This window comes from Diceros bicornis, chromosome 7, assembly GCF_020826845.1.
Source record: "Diceros bicornis minor isolate mBicDic1 chromosome 7, mDicBic1.mat.cur, whole genome shotgun sequence".
NCBI classification, from domain to species: Eukaryota; Metazoa; Chordata; class Mammalia; order Perissodactyla; family Rhinocerotidae; genus Diceros; species Diceros bicornis.
In genome coordinates this window covers 75,723,325-75,742,471 of record NC_080746.1, presented here as the reverse complement: position 1 = coordinate 75,742,471, position 19,147 = coordinate 75,723,325, and the positions used below count along the sequence as shown (strand labels likewise).

Sequence of the window (19,147 nt, the reverse complement as noted above, 5' to 3'; positions counted from 1 at the left end):
CCAGACAGAGCTGCAACTGCACCTGTTCTTAAGACTGGGAGGCATATGGTGCCATGATGACCAGCACGAAGGGGAGTTGACATGGGGAGGTCAGGGAAGCTTCCACGAGAAGTGAAGATTGAGCTGTGAGGGATTGGAACATGGTCTGTCTGGCTTCAAGCCTACATCATACCTGCTCTGAGTGGTCGTGCTGCAGGCTTGGATCGATGAGTGAGAGCAGGTGAAAGACAGTGGAATCACTTACCTCAATTTAAGCTGTTAAAGGTTAATTCTGCTAGAACCACGACATGAAACTGGGCGATTAGGAAAAATTAATAACCAAAAGAAAACTAATAAGAATCCTCAATGTTCTGTTTCCATTTATTAATCCAAATCTTATTTCTCAAGTGTGTATTTCTCAACTAAAGGTCACCAATACGAAGTTATTGTACCCTACTTCTATCCCCCACAATATCCTCACCTCCCCCAAAACACACACGCGCACACACACACAGAGTTGGATTTATAATCATATAGCCCTTGCAGGCCAATATTGAAAAGGCTTCAGGGCCCATGACCTAGGGGGTTCCACAGTCAGAGAGGAAAGGGGATACTTATATGGAACCAGAACTCTCTCGGTGTAGTTATTCTTCTAGTCCACATGTGTCCAGAGCTGTCCAGGATCTTGAATTTATAAAAGAAATACTGTAGAAGGGCTTGTCCCTGTTCTGAAGGAGCTTGCTGCCTTGTTAGAAGACACGTATGAATAAAACACTTGGGGAAGCCATTCAAGACCCAGTATAACACAGTGCTAAAATTGTCGGGGGAGAGGAGGAGGTGGGCTTCCATAGAGGAAGAACGCGCAAGTCTGGCCACAGTCGTCAGGACACCTGCAAGAAGCCCGTGGGCTTGAGTCGTGCCCTGAAAGGACTGGATTAGAAAAAAAGAAAAAGTAGGTGCTCGCACGTCTTGTATGCCTATTACATTCCGGGCACTATGCTAGGCAATGTTTTATCTTACTTTGGTCTCATCACAGTCTTGCCAGTGTATCTGCATATCCATGTTTTACAGGTGAGGAAACTAAAACTTGGTTAATGTTATCAAATATTGTTTTAGTTTCAAATATTATCAAATATTGTCTATGTTATCAAGTATTGTCTACATTGCACAACTTCTTTTTTAGACCTTTCTCTATATTTTCATATTTTATTTTTAGAGAAGTATACCAACTTCATCATGATTGAAGACAATAAGGAGAACAAAGACCATTCTTTAGAAAGGGGAAGAGCAACCCTCATTTTTTCCTTAAAGAATGAAGTTGGAGGACTTATAAAAGCCTTGAAAATCTTCCAGGTAAGCACTCTCCATATTGCTGCATAAAACTATTCTAAAATGAGTCTCTGAAATTATATTTAAAATAGAAATGGTTGTAAATTCTTCAGAGATGGACTATAGAAATTTCTTATCACTTCAATTTCTAAAATATTGCTCAATTCTAACAAATGTGCAAAAGATACAAACAATTTACAGAAGAGGAGATACAAATAGCTAAGAAAGAAATGGGGGAGGAAAGATTCACTTCATAGATTTTGGAGAAGGAAATTTTAATTAAACAAAATATTAAAATTTTAATGATATATTAACACATTTAATGATATTTTTTATATAGCAAAATAGCAAAGAGTCTACAATTATACTGTTCCCTACTGTCAAAGCTTCAATGCATTTGGCATTTAAATATACCTTTGGTGTGAGGGTAAATTGGTGTAATGTGTAGGGAAACAATCTGGTAATATGTATTATGAGCCTTATAATGTTCACATTTTTTGACCCAGTAATTCCACTTCCATAAATCTATCTTAAGGAAATAGGCGTCAGTCAGACAGAACATCAACATTTATTGAGTACTTCTGTGTGCCAGGTACCCTGCTAGGTCCTAAGGATGTGGACCTGAACCAAGCAGACACGGTGCCCGCCCTCACAATGTATATAACCCAGAGGGGGAGACAGACACTAAACAAATATCATAGGAAATACATAATTACATGTGTGTAAAGTGACCTAAAAGAGAAGTACCAGGCGCTATGCTAGTGTTGAACTGGGAGACCTAACCTAGTTTAAGGGCTTAGGGACACAAAGATTTATTTATAGGAACTAAAAATTATAAGCAAACTGCTTGTCCTAAGGTAGGGGACAGGTTAAATTATGCTACTAGAACATCACTGGGGTTAAGCTTTTAGGCTCTGAAGGCAGACCACCTGAGTTCAGATCCTTGCTCTGTCCCTTATTGGCTGAGTGACCACGGGCAAATTAATTAGTCTCCCTGTGCTTCAGTCTTTACGTCTATAAAACAAGAACTCTGCCTACCTCATAGGGTCATTGTGAGAATTAATAGAATTAATATAGGTAAGTGCATTATCAATACACGGTTAGCTATTTTAAAAATCAAGTTTATATCCGTATGATATAATATTATATAACCATTTGAAAATATTTCAAAGAATTATGATTTTAAAATATGGACAAATAGTCTAAAAGAGTTAGAAAAGCATCAGTTTTCCTACCCAACACACCGTATCCTCAGTCCCCCTCCCTGGAGGCAACCTCTTTTTTTTTTTTTTTTAAAGATTTTATTTATTTATTTTTTTCCCCCCAAAGCCCCATTGGATAGTTGTGTGTCGTAGCTGCACATCCTTCTAGTTGCTGTATGTGGGACTCGGCCTCAGGATGAACGGAGAAGTGGTGCCTCGATGCGCACCCGGGATCCGGGCCCGGGCCACCAGCATCGCAGCTCGCGCGCACTTAACCACCAAGCCACAGGGCCGGCCCTGGAGGCAACCTCTTTTAACTCTTTCTGTTCTTTAGTTCTTTTGGTAGTGAGTTTATAAAATGTAAATATTGCTCTTACAGCTCTCTTTATCAACTTTACACAATATTCATTTACTCTCTATTGTGAATGATCCTGATACCACCTTCCTCACTTCTCCCTCCTACTCCTCCTAAAATTTGATAATTACATGATTATTTTAAGCTATTCTATTGATTACCTTTGAGTCTTTAAATAATATACCTTTATTTCTTCTTCCATCCAGTTTATTTTTTATTTTATTTCTAATCAAAGAACACTTGTGCATGGTTTAAAAAGTCAACCCACACAATAAAGCTTGTAAAGAAAACAGCAGTATTCTGCTTCATCTCTCTTCCTGCCTGAGTTCCATTTAATTTTTTGGTTAAACTTGAGTACAGAGGGTTGAGTTAATCATACTCACTAGATCACGTGTGACTGTCATTGATTTATACAGCCTCCTCCTGCTTTAAATCCTTGTTCCACTCGATCTCTATTTCTCTCTTCTGATAGACAACTGCTTTGATATGTTTAATCTGTACATTGAATTATTTTTATGTGTACTTTGGGATGTGTAGATTTTTTATGTGTGCAGTATTGGTAATTTATATAAATTTTATTGTATGATACACTTCTTGTGTTTGGAAGACCTGCCCATGCTGCTGTGTGTCCATCTCATTCGTTCTTCTAACTGTGTGTAGTGTTCCGGGATGCATCCACTCATTTTACTTATCCTTAGCCTATAGGAGGCAACCATTTTCAACTCTTTTTTTTTTGGTGAGAAAGATTGGCAACAGATGTTAGCTCAGGGCCAATCTTCCTCTATTTTTTGTATGTGGGATGTCATCACAGCATGGCTTGATGAGCAGTATGTAGGTTCGTGCCCGGGATCCGAACTCGCAAACCCTGGGCCGCCAAAGCAGAGCACGTGAACTTAACCACTATAAAATAGTGGGCCAGCCCCTATTTTCAACTCTTTTAACTATATTTTCTAGTATTTACTTCCATATTTATAAACAATATGCTTATTATGCTGCTATTTCTTAGTTTTTTCAGTTGTGGATATTTCCTATTGATTTCCTACAATGGAAGTAAAGATTTAGATTTATTGACACAACTCCCTTTCCAGTGGCCCCCTCAACTTCCCTTCCCCTCACCTTCCCAATGTAGTTATGTCTCAATTTTTGGCTATGTCAGTTTTTAGTGTTTTTATTATTAAGATTATGTAAATCTTGTTCAAAGAACAGCCATATTATTCATTATTCTGCCTCTTCCTTTCTTGTACAGCAGGATTACAACATAGAGTTTAAAAGCATAGACTATGCAGCTGGACAGCCTGGGTTTGAGTTCTAGCTCTGACACTTATTGGCTGCATGCCTTTGGGAAAACTGCTTAATCTCTCTCTGCCTCTACCTATGTAATTGAAATATCTGATAGGGAATCTCACTTATTACTCTTATTTTATCTGAATTTTCCTGGATCTTCTGAACTAAATTTTTCTTCCAAATGGACTTTTAAATTATTTAGTTACATTTCCTCACCAAATTCCATCAAGATTTTGATTTTGATAGCATTTGTCTTATAGATTAATTTAGGAAGAATTGACATTTTGCAGCTTTTTCTCCAAAAACATAATTTAACTTTATAATTCAAGTCATCAATCAGAAAATATTTATGAATGCATTATTGTAAAATTTCATAAGAAATAGACTAAATGAAACTCTCCTTTACTCCTGATCAATTCCAGTATATTTTGTAACTGGCTTTCCTCTTGGTTCCATGATAAAGTCTGTATTCCAGGATAAACCTTGCCTATTCCAATTCCCCAACATCCCTGACACTCACTCTCCTTTCTTATTGGTTCATGTTCCCTGATAATCCTTATCTCATCCCTACCTTTGCTCGTACAGTTCCTCCTCTTTGGAATCCTCCTCCTTCCCTTCTGTCTTCCCATTCTATCTGTTCTTTAAGACTCATTTCACTTCCTATCTGCTCCATAGAACTTTCTGCTTTTTCTAACCCATGATGCTTTTTCCCTTCACTGAACATCTTCTGCACCTGAACACTCACTACTCGTGTTTTCTCTTAGTCTTTCACATGTTAGCCAACTAGGTTATAAACTCCTTGTATGTCTTACCCTTTTTTGTATGCTTCACAGCTCTTACCTGGCTACAGAGGTGTTTGCTAAGTTAATTTAGATTGAACTGGTTAATATTGGAAATCGTCTACTCTAACCTTATCATTTTTTAGGTTAACCATTGAGTGATTGGTTCTTATGTTTCATTGTTATGTCACCCGTGTTTTTCCTCAGCTGCCCAAATTGGTAAGAGAAGATACCCTCCTACCACAGGTTTGCACACATGTCACCCACAGCTCAGGCTGCGTGGGAAGAGATGAGAAGCAGCAATCTGGTTCAGCTGGTTGCTAAGTTAGTAGCTTAAGAGATTGGAGGTATTAAATACTCTGGGTTCAAGCTGTTCTTCTAATTTTACTAAATGGGTTTTTTCAAAGGAAACTTTTCTTTCTAAAGGACTAACATTAATATCACATTTTGAAAACTGGCTTGTATTTGTAATAATTTTCAAAAGGTTCTTTTTATCTAGGAGACTTGGTATTTTGATTTGAATACCAATCAATTCTGGCAATCTGAGGGACTTCTAGTGGGTGTGATTTTATCAGTTTCTGGAGGGTGTGATGAGTTTTTCAAACTTTTTTGAATCGTACCTAATACTTAGGGAGAATTATTTTGCTGTTGACCTAATAATTCTCCCAAACGTTCTCCCAAACGTACCTAATATTTAGGGAGAATTATTTTACTGTTGACAGCACTAAAAACAGCCTTTTTCCCCTTTGGCTGTTATAACAAGTATGAAGTTGACTTTTAATGGTAATGAAAGCAAGCTTCTCGGAGACTATTACCACCTGAGGCCATCACATATAATCTTGACCTGCTTTACACAGGAGAAGCATGTGAACCTGTTACATATCGAGTCCCGAAAATCAAAGAGGAGAAGCTCAGAATTTGAGATTTTTATTGACTGCGATATCAACAGAGAACAGCTGAATGATATTTTTCATCTGTTGAAGTCTCATACTAATGTTCTCTCTGTGAATCCACTAGATAATTTCACTGTGAAGGAAGATGGTAAGTTCGAAAAGTGAAAATACTACTCAGAAGATTAAGTTCATCATCTGTGTCTAATCTTATATTTATCTTGAAGGCATGAAAGTAAAAATAAAATACTGTCTCCTCAAATTATCTACAGTCTGGTAGTGACAGGAATACAAAATATAATTGCTCAAAATGCTAAAGAAAAATTATAAAGCAGCATTTTATCACGTGTGAGAGAAGTGAAAGGAAACTTTCAGTATAAGAAAGAATTCAACAGAGTTAGAAATCAGTTATCTCCATTTCCAAATATCAAGCATTTCTTGTTTAACAAACCTCTAATTCACAGTCCCTGAGCACTTAGAACCTCTCACAGGGCTTAGCATTAGCAGATAGTCAGTGAATATTTGAATTTGTTGAGAATGTTGACAGCTGCTGACAACTGTGATATGAAATACACTCTGTACAACATTCCTCTCTGTCCCCACTCCCAACAAAAGCAATTGGAAAAGCAATAAAGCTTTCTGAGGTTTCAGACACTCAGATCACAAAGATATAGGCTGAGATCTTCTATTGTGAAAAAAAACTCTGGTAGTTTACTTGGGGCAAAGACAAATGGGTAATTCAGCCAGGTTTCATATATGGTACTCAATTTAAAATAATCCCTTCAGATTAGGTCACAATATTTGGGGTATAATCCAAGCTGATATTCATCTGCTATGTATTCATCTGGCCTTATAAGCTATTACAATGTTGATATACTTTCATTTCTGGCTGGCAGATAGCTGCTTCCCTGGGTCCTGTGAGTGCTCCCCACCTTGTGTGAAACCCCTGTGCTCCTGATCCTCCCCTAGGAGTCCCGTGCCCACCACAAACAACTAAAGGGTTAACACCTGGCAGAGCAGGAGCCTAGGACTTTCTGCTTGTGTCTATTTTGAGTGACTGGTGCCCCTGTTGTATTCGTTAAATCTCTTGAATGTCACTTCTGGATATGTTAGAAAGAGCACTCAACGGGGGCAAGAAGGATGGAGTTCTAGTCCTCTTTCATCCATTGGAAATGAGTCACCTTGGAGAAATTACTTTACCTCTCTGGACTTTGCTTACCTCATCTATAAAATGAAGAGTTTTATAGAAGCTAAATGGTTCAGTTGATATTTAGGGTACAGCTACTCGTATCAGATATTTCTACTAAGAAATGGAGATACCAAAATATATACTCTCTACCCTAGAGTCATTCCCATTCTTTTGTGTAAGACAGATAGATAAACAGATACATTATAATAAAATATAGTGAAAGCTTTTAGAGAGTTAGAAATATAGTGTCATGGGAACCCAGAGGACAGAGAATTAGCTCCAGTTACAGGCTCATTTGATTTGTATCTTGAAAGATGAGGAGAGTCTCAGGAAAATAGAAGGATGGAATAGTGTGGGAAATGGGAGTGGGATAGGTATTCCAGACAAAAGAACAGCATATGCAAAACCCCAGAGTCTTAGGAGGCCTTGTATCTGGGGAATGGTGACAGATAAAAGTGGCAAAGATATAAATGATCTCCAAGATCATTTTCATCAACAAAAATTAACATTGAAAGTTCTTATTAAATTTGCACTTAGTCTGTAAAGTTGTACATATTTATTCTGTTTTTTTAGGATAACTAAATATGTAGCTTAAAAATTTTTTTGAACTTTTGGTCTATTATTAAAGTAGAGCATTTCTCCAACAACAGGTTGATAGTAAATCAACCTGAAGGCTCAAAAAATTTTAAAGCTCAAAAATTTTGAATAAAATTTACTTACTAGAAATAGAGCAGTTTACTTGTATAAATTTTACCTCAATGTACGAGCTAAAATTAAAAGTCTCATCCAAATGCATTTATAGCTTTCTTAATTTCTTCTTCCTTATTGCCTTATTTAAAATTGTCTCCTCGACTTTTAGTGGTTTTGTATTTTGCAGATATGGAAACTGTTCCTTGGTTTCCAAAGAAGATTTCTGACCTGGACCATTGTGCCAACAGAGTTCTGATGTATGGATCTGAACTAGATGCGGACCATCCTGTAAATATTTTTAATAAATTTTTTCATGAAAATAATTTAAAGCAAACTAAAAATAAGGGCAACTTTTTCTTTTTTGGAGAAAGTGCTCATTCTAGACTAAATAATATCTTATTTTAATCCAGATTTCAGGAAGTGTTAGTAGGCCTCCATGTTGGTGGAATTGAGACTAACTGCCTGAGGAGCACCTAACTTCATTGGCTCCAAAACATCTGTCCCATGCCTAGCATTCTTATTATTTAGAGCTATTCCAAGACTTATCCTAAAATGAAGACAGTGTCTGTAGTCAGTTTGAATTAAAATGACATGAGTTTTTAGAAAGGGGAGTAAAAATAGGAAGGAGAAAGACAGTACTCACACTGCCCAGCATAATTGGTTTATTAGGCAGTTGATGAACTAGAAAGTTGTTTCCTTGGAAAATTATATGGGATACAGTACAGGCATGAGTTGGAGAGTTAGTAAGTCCAGGGCATTAGGATTGCTTATGGAGCTCTAGGATCCTGGGAGGGGTGGAGAGAAGAGAGCCAATAGTGGAATTGCACAGACCAGGGATATCATCTAGCTTCTTCCACTTATTAGCTGTGTGAATGTGATCATATACTGCCTTAACCACCAGCTGATCCATCCATTTATTCTGTAACATCTTATTGAGTCACTATTGGAATTAATAAATTGCTGTACCTGCCCTCAGGGAGCTTACAGTCTAGTTGAAAAGATAAAACACACATATATAAATAAACACACACAAGATAAAAGGTGAAAAGTGTGCTAAGTGGCATGAACAGATTGCTTTGAAATATACACAAGAGAGCAAAGACTTCTAGCTGAAGAGATCAGAGAAAGGCAACATTTTTACTGGGACTTAAAGGATTTTGGCAGGAAAGAGATGGAGAGGAAGGACAGTTCATTACAATATAAGCAAAGATTCAGAGGCAAGAAAACTTGGGGCATGTTTTTGGAAAGGTGAGTAAATAAATTTTACTGATCTGCTACCAAGTCCTGCTGATTTTCACCTCTTAAATATTGCTTAAATTTGTTCCTTATTCATTCCTGCTACCATATCTGTTAACTGGTCTCGCCATCTCAAATCCATCCTCCTCATAGTCACTAGAATGATCTAAAACCTCAATAGGATCGTTATCTATCTTCTGCCTAAAAATCACCAATGGTACATAGGTGAATATCTAAGAGAATTGAAAACATACATCCACACAGAAACTTGTACACAGATGTTCATAGCATCATTATTTATAATAGCAAAAAAATGGAAACAACTCAAATGTCCATCCACTGATGAATGGATAAGTAAAGTGTGATATGTCCATAAAATGGGATATTATTGGTCATAAAAAAGCATGAAATACTTATACATGCTAAAATATGGATGCCCCTTGAAAATGTTATGATAGTGAAAGAAGCCAGCCACCAAAGGCCATATAATTTTTGTCATAGGCCAGGTGCCTAGTAGGGGCTCATGCATCTGTATTAGAGATGAGTTTCATTCTCTCTTTTCAGGTGTCCTCCCCTTCTTTCCTAGTAGTTGTATTATTGGCTATTTGCTCCTGGGCTTTGCTTTTTGATGCCTTATTTTGTCTATTTTTTTCTTAAATATTTTTCATAGGTATAAATTCTAATGTTACTATTTTGTCTATTTTTTTCTTATCATTATTTGCTTTTGTAAATGATGAATATGTTTGCATTTTGCAATAAAATCTAAGGCTAGATTCAGTTGAGTCATGATTTCAAGGATTATTAATTACTATTTTAGTATTAATTACTATTACAGGAAAATATAACTAAAAATGTAGTTGAACCATTAAGAAAAAAAATCTCACCCTTGGAAAAGAGCCGTGTATTTAACTAGGGTGGTGTTTTTCTTATTCCTCAAACTGTTTTATTTTTGTAGCCACTATAGTATCTTTGTATCAATAATACCTTTGATCTTTTTTTTTTAAATTTTTATTTATTTATTTTTCCCCCAAAGCCCCAGTAGATAGTTGTATGTCATAGCTGCACATCCTTCTAGTTGCTGTATGTGGGACACGGCCTCAGCATGGCCGGAGAAGCAGTGCGTCAGTGCGCGCCTGGGATCCGAACCCGAGCAGCCAGTAGCGGAGCGCGCGCACTTAACTGCTAAGCCATGGGGCCGGCCCATACCTTTGATCTTTGTAGCCACTATAGTATAAAGCTGTAGTGTATTATTGACTTTAAAATAAAAATGATCATAAATTTGTAACAGTGCTTGCTCATAATAACAATTATGTAGCCCTTTAATATAATAGCTCGAGTAATAATGAAATGCTTCCTATATATCATTTGTCAAGTATTTTTTCGTATGAACATTTAAAAACTTTTCTTTAATTATCAGGGCTTCAAAGACAATGTCTATCGTAAAAGACGAAAGTATTTTGCAGACTTGGCTATGAACTATAAACAGTAAGTGTATTGTAAAAATAACTTATCCAACTTTGAAATAATAAAATAAATGAATAGAGTAGATAATGCTCATTTAGTAAATAGAAAATAAGTGCTACTGTTTATTGAATGCTAATTCAAAATAACTCCTTCCCTTTATCTCATTAGTGGAGACCTCATTCCTAAGGTTGAATTCACTGAAGAGGAGATTAAGACCTGGGGTACGGTGTTCCGAGAGCTCAACAAACTTTACCCAACCCATGCCTGCAGAGAGTATCTCAAAAACTTACCTTTGCTTTCTAAACATTGTGGATACCGGGAAGATAATATCCCACAATTGGAAGATGTCTCAAACTTTTTAAAAGGTAATAAGCTAACTAATTTTTTGGAAGGGGAATGTTGAACTCTGTTTGATCGTGACAGAATTCTTAATAGAGGCACAAAGTGCAGTTATATGGGAGGTCAGAATTTTCCTGTACTCTGTCCTGGAGTATTGGGTCCAGTACTGGGCATCACATTTGAAGAGGGACATTCATAACCTGGAGCAAGTGTAGAGGAAAGTGAGCAGAATTATAAGGGGATTGAAAAATGTATCATATAAATAAAATTTGAAAGACTTTTAGGGTGTTTAACCTGGAGATTTAGGGAACATTACAGCTTTATTTAAATATTTGTCAATCATTTTTACGTAATAGAGGATTACTATGTGGCCCTAAACTAAAGGACTATTGAATAGAAACTGTAAACTTTTGGCTCAAAATGGAGAAGACCTTGCTAAAAGAGCCATTTGAAAATAGAACAGGCTCATGAGACGGCTGGTTCCCCATCCCTGGTGGTGTTCATGCACAAGCTTCACACTACTCGTCAGGGGTGTGGTAGAGGAGAGTCACGCACCTTGGCGGAGGTTGCAGTAGGTGATCTCTGCAGCTCTTTCCATACCAAGATTCTATCATTTTCCCAAAGGAGGAGATGTACTAGCAGAGGCATAAACAAAGGGGAAGGACAATTGTGCTCCTGTAAGTGCTTCATATTTATTTGATCCAGGCCTCCTTATTTTTTCTAGCTAGTATAGGAAGGAAAATGATCAGTGATCTCCAGGGTCTATAGTATGTAAGAAAAATAAATATCTCCTTTGATCTCAGCAGATTAGAACCGTAGGGGAAAAAAAGAAGTTACATTTTTGACTCAAATAGAGTTTAGTTTATTTTTGTCATGGTCTGAAATTACTATCTTTGAATTTCTCACATAGACTGTTATAAAAATCTGCATATCTATTCAACTCCATAATTCTCATTACTCAACCGCTATACACAAAACTAAGACAGACTAAAAGGAAAAGGCAATATAATTTTTACAAAGGAAGAACTCATCTAAGTGGTTCCTACAAAAAACTAGATTTTAAAAAAATAGAGGCTGGTCCAGTGGCATAGTGGTTAAGTTTGTGTGCTCCGCTTTGGCAGCCCGGGGTTCGTGGGTTTGGATCCCAGGTGCAGACCTACACACCGCTCATCAAGCCATGCTGTGGCGGCGTCCCACATACAAAGTAGAGGAAGATTGACACAGATGTTAGCTCAGGGACAATCTTCCTCAAGCAAACAGAGGAAGATATGCAATAGATGTTAGCTCAGGGCCAATCTTCCTTACCAAAAACAAAACAAAACAGTGATGAAGGATGACAGGAAAGGAAATACTTGTTATGGATACAAAACTGAAAGCTGTTCACTTGAGGCCTGGAGCTTTTACTGGCTACAGAACAAGTTGTTAAAGTTGTTTCAAGGGAAAGTGTCAAGGAGAGAAACCAAAATTAAAAGAGAGTTCAAACAAAACATCAGTTGGAAGGGACTACCTGCACTGTCAAATACGGTGGCCACTAGACATGTAGTTGTTTAAATAATTAAAATTAATGTAAATCAAAATGTTAGTTGCCCAGCCGCACTAGCCACATTTCAAGTGCTTAATAGTCACATGTAGCTAGAGGCTATCCTACTGGGTAGCCTAGATATAGAACATTCCCAACATTGTGGAAAGTTCTATTGGACCATGAAGTCTGCCCGTCAGAGTGGGAGAATCCAAGTACAAAGCAACTGGGTGGAACTGGAATGCCCGACTGTGAGGGTTTGAAAAGAATGGCAAGATGGGAGCTTATAGAGATGCCCTGAGCCACTGCAGCCTAGTAGCCTGCCCCGTCTCCAGTGGGCATGCAGTCTTAGCTGTTGGGGGATGGAAGAGTGCCATCCAGTTTAGAGAAAATAAAGAAACTACAAGAAGTAGTACTGGCTAAAAATGGCATACATTCAAGAATAGGTCTGATCTAAAGTAATAGATCTTGTTAGTGAGTTTTTTTAAAAAGACAGTAAGATTGTCTAGGGGATATTCTGAACTGTTTAGGGAGACAGCAAGGTGTAATATAAGGAAACCTGAGTTTTCATTCTACCTTTATCATGGGCACAATATTGAGTCTCTGAGCCTCAGTTTTATAATTGTCACAATGAGGAAAATAAACTTTAACTCATACTATGAACATGAAAGGAGATGTGATATGTAAGGCCGAACTCATTGCGTGGCCATGGTAAGTGCTTAATAACTATTACTTCCCTGTAGTACACATATGGTAAATTTTAGTTTCCAGTGCTCCCTCAAAGTGTTACTTGGTGCCACTGGCAGAATTAAAGTGTTGCAGTAAACGGTCAGTTCTGGTGAAGATTTTCTGTCTTCTCCTTTGCTTTGCAGAGCGCACGGGTTTTTCCATCCGTCCTGTGGCTGGTTACTTATCACCCAGAGATTTCTTATCAGGCTTAGCCTTTCGAGTCTTTCACTGCACACAGTATGTGAGGCATAGTTCAGATCCCCTCTACACCCCAGAGCCGTAAGTACTTCTCCTTCAGCTGTCATTCGTCAAATAGCTATTTGTAGTAATGGTACCTACCTCCTGAGTTTTTTGTGAAGATTAAATGAATTAACACATGTAAAGCATTTAGAAGGGTGCCTGGCCCATAACACATGCTCCATGCTCAATGTATTTTCTCCATTATTGTTACTATTACTAACTGACAGCCTGTTAGGTGCCAGATGCTGTTCTAAGCATAGGGGATATAACTGAAAAAAATCAGACAAAAACTTCTGCCTTCATAGAGCTTATATTCCAGTGGGGAATATAGATAATAAACCAGTAAATATATGTATTACATTAGATGGTGATAAGTACCACGGAGCAAAATAACGCAGGGAGAGGGGATAGAGGCGTGCTTGGGAGCGTGTTTCTATTTTGAAAGGGTGATCAGGGAAAGACTTGCTGAGAAGGTGACATTTGAGCAGAGCCCTGATTTTGGGGTGGGGTGGGGGGGGGCATGTGGCTGTCTATGGGTATCTGTATGCACTTATGTATGTGTGTTTGGAAATGGCCAAGGTTTTGAACCACAATAGTTTCTTTATTTTATTAGCATCCTTGGTGGTTCATTTCCAAAGTAATACCACCTAAACAATTTGAATAAAAGTAAGATCAGATTTTGATGTGATGGAATGGTTGATTGTGCATTTATGTTAAGCATCACAGTGTGACACAGTTGTACCTCTTTTTCAGAGATACCTGCCATGAACTCTTAGGTCATGTCCCCCTTTTGGCTGAACCTAGTTTTGCTCAGTTCTCCCAAGAAATTGGCCTGGCTTCCCTTGGAGCTTCAGAGGAGGCTGTTCAAAACCTGGCAACGGTATAAATCTGGAAATAGCTGCATAGATTAGTGATTCTTAACTGGGGTGGGATGTGAGTATTTGGGTCGTTTAAAGTACATATTCAAAATGACCACTAGAAAATTTGTCTTTGCTCATATTTAATTTAAATGATTTAAATAGCATTAAATGAAGATGTGAAATTTTAAGGTTTATCAAAAGGAGACATGAGCTTTAAAAAAAGGTAGAGAAACACTGGAGTACAATAATGTTAGTAGTTTGTATATCTTCTTTTTTCAATAAAAATCAGAGGTTCCATAAAAATGATGCTAAAAATATTTTTGAGCATTAAGTACAAGACATCATGCTGGAAATATAAGTATGAGTAAGGCCTGGTTCCTGCCTTCAAGGAACCTACACACTACTTGAGGAGACAGTTGTGTTAGAAGGAGAGGAAGTCGAGAGAAGTTCAGGCAGAGTGCTCTGGGAGCACAGAGAACGCCTGGGGAAGTTTTCAGGGAAGAGGGACATCTGGACTGGCCCAGGGAAGATGAGTAATGTTCTCATGTGCTGAGGAACGAAGGAAGAGCATCTCAGCATGAGGGCACACAAGGAAAGACAAGGAGGTACCTGGTGTGTCTGGGGAAATGACAAGAAGCTGGAGCAGAGTGTGTGAGGGTAGGGGAGGTGGTGTGAAATAGGCTAGATGGTTAGAACAGTGCTTCTCAAACTGTGGTTTGGGGACCCCTGGGGTCCTTGAGTAAAAGATCCGTTCAAAGTACAAAGTGGATATTAAGGTAATGGAGTTCATTGATATGGTTTCAGATTTCACATTGCAGCTGAACTTTAAGAAATTACCACTGGTTGAGTTTTGATGCAGTGTCAAAGAAGAATATCCACAATTGTCTGAAAAGGCTATTACAATATTCAACCCTCTTCCAACTACTTATCTATGTGAGGCTGAATTTTCTTCATATACTTTAACCAAAACAACATATTGCAACAGGCTAAATACAGAAGCAGATATGAGAATCCATCTATTTTCCAGCCAGACATTAAATAATATCTAGCCAGACAAGTAACAATGTAAAACAATGCTACTTTTCTCATCTTTTTTTGTTTTGTGCATTATAGTTACTTTTCATTAAAATCTTATGTTACCATAAAATGGTTTATTATATTTTAAAATTAATTAGTAAACATTTAAATTTTTTCTCAGTTTTATTTTTTGATACGATAAATATAGCTTGCTATTACCCAGATAAAGAAAAGGTCTTGGGGTCCTCAGTAATTTTGTGTGTGTGGGGGTGTGTGTGTGTGGGGAGGAGGTGAGCTAACATCTGTTGCCAATCTTCCTCTTTTTGCTGAGAAAGATTGGCCCTGAGCTAACATCTCTGCCCATCTTCTTCTATTTTATATGTGGGACGCCTGGCACAGCATGGCTTATGTGAGTGGTGTGTAGGTCCGCGCCTGGGTTCTGGGCCTGCAAACCCCCAGGCCGCCAAAGCAATGTGTGCTAACTTAACCACTACCCCACCAGGCCAGCCCCTGGGTCTTCATAGTAATTTTTAAGAGTAAGAGTCCTGGGAACAAAAGTTTGAGAAGTGCTGGTTTAGAACAAGGCCAATTATGGAAATACTTGTGAGCTAGTCTGGGGGTCTTGGATGTTATTCCAGGGTACTTGGGTCAGGTATGAAGAGTTGTAATTTGTTTTAAATTGAGTCGTTCAGGATGTGAAAGTAATGTTGATGTCCTTTTGCAGTGCTACTTTTTCACTGTGGAGTTTGGTCTGTGTAAACAAGATGGGCAGCTAAGAGTCTTTGGTGCTGGATTACTCTCTTCTATCAGCGAACTCAAAGTAAGAGTTGTAAATCTTTGCGCATAACCATACCCACTTCATATAATTGATATGACCTGAAATTGTTTTTGGATTTGAACAAGAGCTTACTACAGAAAATACTTGGGGTGGCAGTAAACATTACTTAAGAGACATTTTTCTCTATTTTCCAAATTTTTTGATATATATATATATATATATATCTTAAATAAAAAAGTATGTTAAAGCTTTCACTTATGAGGTCTTGCTGTTTCCTCACCATTTTTGGTGTGCTAGCTAGCAGTAAGTTCTGTAATTTCTAGGGAATTCTTTGAGATTTACTATTTATCCAATAAAAGAATTAACTTATGTTTGCTGAGTGGGGGATGAGCCTGCAATACTGTCCAAGGCACTGTCTTGCTCTCAGGGAGCTGATCGCCTTGTGGTGGAGACAAGTCGTGTATAAGAATAACTCGTGCAGGGCAGAAAGTAGGTGCCATAATGCAGAAGTAAAGAAAGAAGGATCCTTGGGTGCCTCCCACATGGAGAAGAGTGTTGGAACAATGGAGGTGATCTTGGGGCATTTATGGAGAACAGCAAGCCATTTGTTTTGCTGGTGTATATTGTAGGTTAAATAAAGCTGTAGGAAATAAGTTTGGAATTGTAGATTGGGGCCAGTGCATTAGTAATACATTCAGAGGTGTGCTGATTCTGGCAGTTGTGTGTAGACTGTGATCTATGAAAACAGATAGTGTTTGATTCACAAACTCTTTGTCCTCCAGCATGCACTTTCTGGACATGCCAAAGTAAAGCCCTTTGATCCCAAGATTACCTGCAAACAGGAGTGTCTCATCACAGCCTTTCAGGATGTCTATTTTGTATCTGAAAGCTTTGAAGATGCAAAGGAGAAGATGAGGTAAAGTATGTCTTCCTCGTGCCTTGATTGTCCTCTGCAAAAGACAGGTCCAATAACGGTAGCAAATCACAGAAGCAAGCAGCTGGATATTGAGAAGCCTCTAGGCGCCTTCTGCCTGTACCACACCTCCCTTTCACAACAAATATTTAGAGTATGTGGTTTACTATGATGTGTGGTAGTTGCAAATATGAATCAGATACATTAAGAAACTGGTTTCTTACCATCAGAGAGTTTGTAATCTAAAAGAAAAATGAACTATACACAATGACACGTTGTTCTGCATTTTATTCAAGAGCAATTTATTCCAGCCGAGGTGACAGGTAAAGCTTAATAGCATTTGAGAAAGGATTTGACGGCTAGATAGGATTTAGATATGTCAACTTTTTGGCCAAAGGACAGCATAAAAAAAGTAAGGAGGTAGAAAAATACAGGAGATGTGTGCAAGGCATTCAAAGCTGCTTAACTATTAATCAGCTAAGTGTGTGGTTAAGGAAAGATGTTGGAGGCAGAGAAACTGCTGAGGAGGTTCTTGCAATACTTCAGGTGAAAATAAAAGCCTGAACTTGTTAAAGAGAGAGGTAGTAGGAAAGGAAAGGACTGCAGAAGCAGAATCAACAAAACAATTGGTGGAGGGGTCATGAGGCCACATTGTGACGATGGAGATAGACAGGGGTTGAAGACATACTCCTTGTCTTTTAGGGACTTTCCCTTAGCTGAGGAATTAGGCCATGCACAGAACCAAATAACAATACCAGCAGGGCTTCCTCTAGCACATATGGCTCCTTCGTGCAAATTGAAAGGAGGGGTCCCCTCTGGGAAGACCAAGTGGATTGCAAACTGGATTTCAGGCCCTACTCCTGTACAGTTGTCCTCAGCTGTGTCCTTAGGGGTCCTGAACACAATTGTTTTGGGGGTGCAAATGAGAGATTCAAATGTTGGCTTGATAAAGAAGGCAGAACTTTAATACTTGAAGAAAAGGTGGAATTTAGGTCATTTGAGAGAAGTCTAGAGGAAAATATTGTAAACAGAAAGAATGTACATGTGTAGGAGGCAGGACTGTTCCTGGCCTGTTTCAGTGTGTGTGCGTGTGTGTGTGTGTGCACACGCGAGCGCGTAGGTGTAGTTATGTAAATCACAACTGAGGGGTCTGTTACTATGTGGTCAAATGTTGTCACTGTCTACTGACAAAGTTACTGTGGTTGGTCTCCTTACTGTATAAAGTAATAAATCATTAATAAAGCCATCTACAGGATCGTTCCCTAGTAACGCAGGGGTAGATGTATCCATATCTACTTTAGATTTTCTACCTGTGTGGGATTCCAGGGGCCCTCTGCACATGCAGTATAGGGAAGTAGGGCAGATTGGTTACACGAACATCTAAGGAAGATTTGTCTTTTGCCTAGTGTGTGAAATAGGTTTGCTGTTGTTTATTTAGTTTTCATCATTTTCCGCCTAGAAATTGATTGCCTCTTATTTGTTTTCTTAAATAGAGAATTTACCAAAACAATTAAGCGTCCATTTGGAGTGAAGTATAATCCATATACACGGAGTATTCAGATCTTGAAAGACACCAAGAGCATAACCAGCGCCATGAACGAGCTGCAGCACGACCTCGATGTTGTCAGTGACGCCCTTGCTAAGGTTGGCGGGCAGCTGAGCATCTGACTGTTGCCAGTCCTAATCCTGAGAACAGCTGAGCATCAATTCAGAGGCCTGTGGGCCAACTCTTGCTTTTCTTAAAGAGTTGGTTGTGGAGGGACAGCAGCCAAACAATATTCTCTACTTCTATTTCTCAATGGATCATTAGTCTTTGAAAATTTGTACCTGGATACTCTAGCTACCACCTATTTTTTTTTTTCTAACATCTTTAGTGAAATGTGATTCATATACCATACAAGTCATTGGCCACCTGTTTTTCATAGAGAAGTTGATTGACCCAATGGATAGATCCAGTCCCAGCCTGATTCTATTTTTTCCAATCCTTCTTGAGTAAAATGACCTTTCTGATCACTTAAAATACCTTAATGTATATTATGGAGCTGACCCATATTGTTACCTAAGATCCTCTTATTTCTGAAGTTTCTAACTTATTGCTGAGTTTGTGCCAAGCTTGGTCACATTCACATGCCTAAACTTGATAGACCAGCTGTCTCTGCTGCTAGCATGAGCAAAGCATAGAGGCCTTTGCACATGAAACATACCCAGTAAAGAGCAAGTAGTCTAGTTCAAGTGTAGTGTCTTGTGGGGAAATAGTAGCAAAGTCTGGAAAGGTTGATTGTGGTATAATTCTTGAGATCAGGCTAAGAATTTGGGACTTTTATTTTGTAGCCACTAGGGAGTCCCTTCCAAGTG

At 38.3% G+C, this 19,147-nt stretch overlaps 1 protein-coding gene across 1 annotated transcript; it reads left to right on the top strand.

The window, feature by feature from the left end:
* The first annotated feature begins 1,200 nt into the window (after positions 1 to 1,200).
* Positions 1,201 to 18,460, top strand: TPH1 (tryptophan hydroxylase 1). The gene is made up of 11 exons (XM_058546080.1): positions 1,201 to 1,332; positions 5,136 to 5,174; positions 5,786 to 5,969; positions 7,885 to 7,985; positions 10,351 to 10,418; positions 10,566 to 10,762; positions 13,128 to 13,263; positions 13,978 to 14,104; positions 15,826 to 15,921; positions 16,662 to 16,795; positions 18,286 to 18,460. The coding sequence occupies exons 1-11, from the start codon at positions 1,216 to 1,218 to the stop codon at positions 18,458 to 18,460; spliced, it is 1,374 nt and encodes a 457-aa protein (XP_058402063.1). The 5' UTR covers positions 1,201 to 1,215.
* Positions 18,461 to 19,147: the final 687 nt, after the last annotated feature.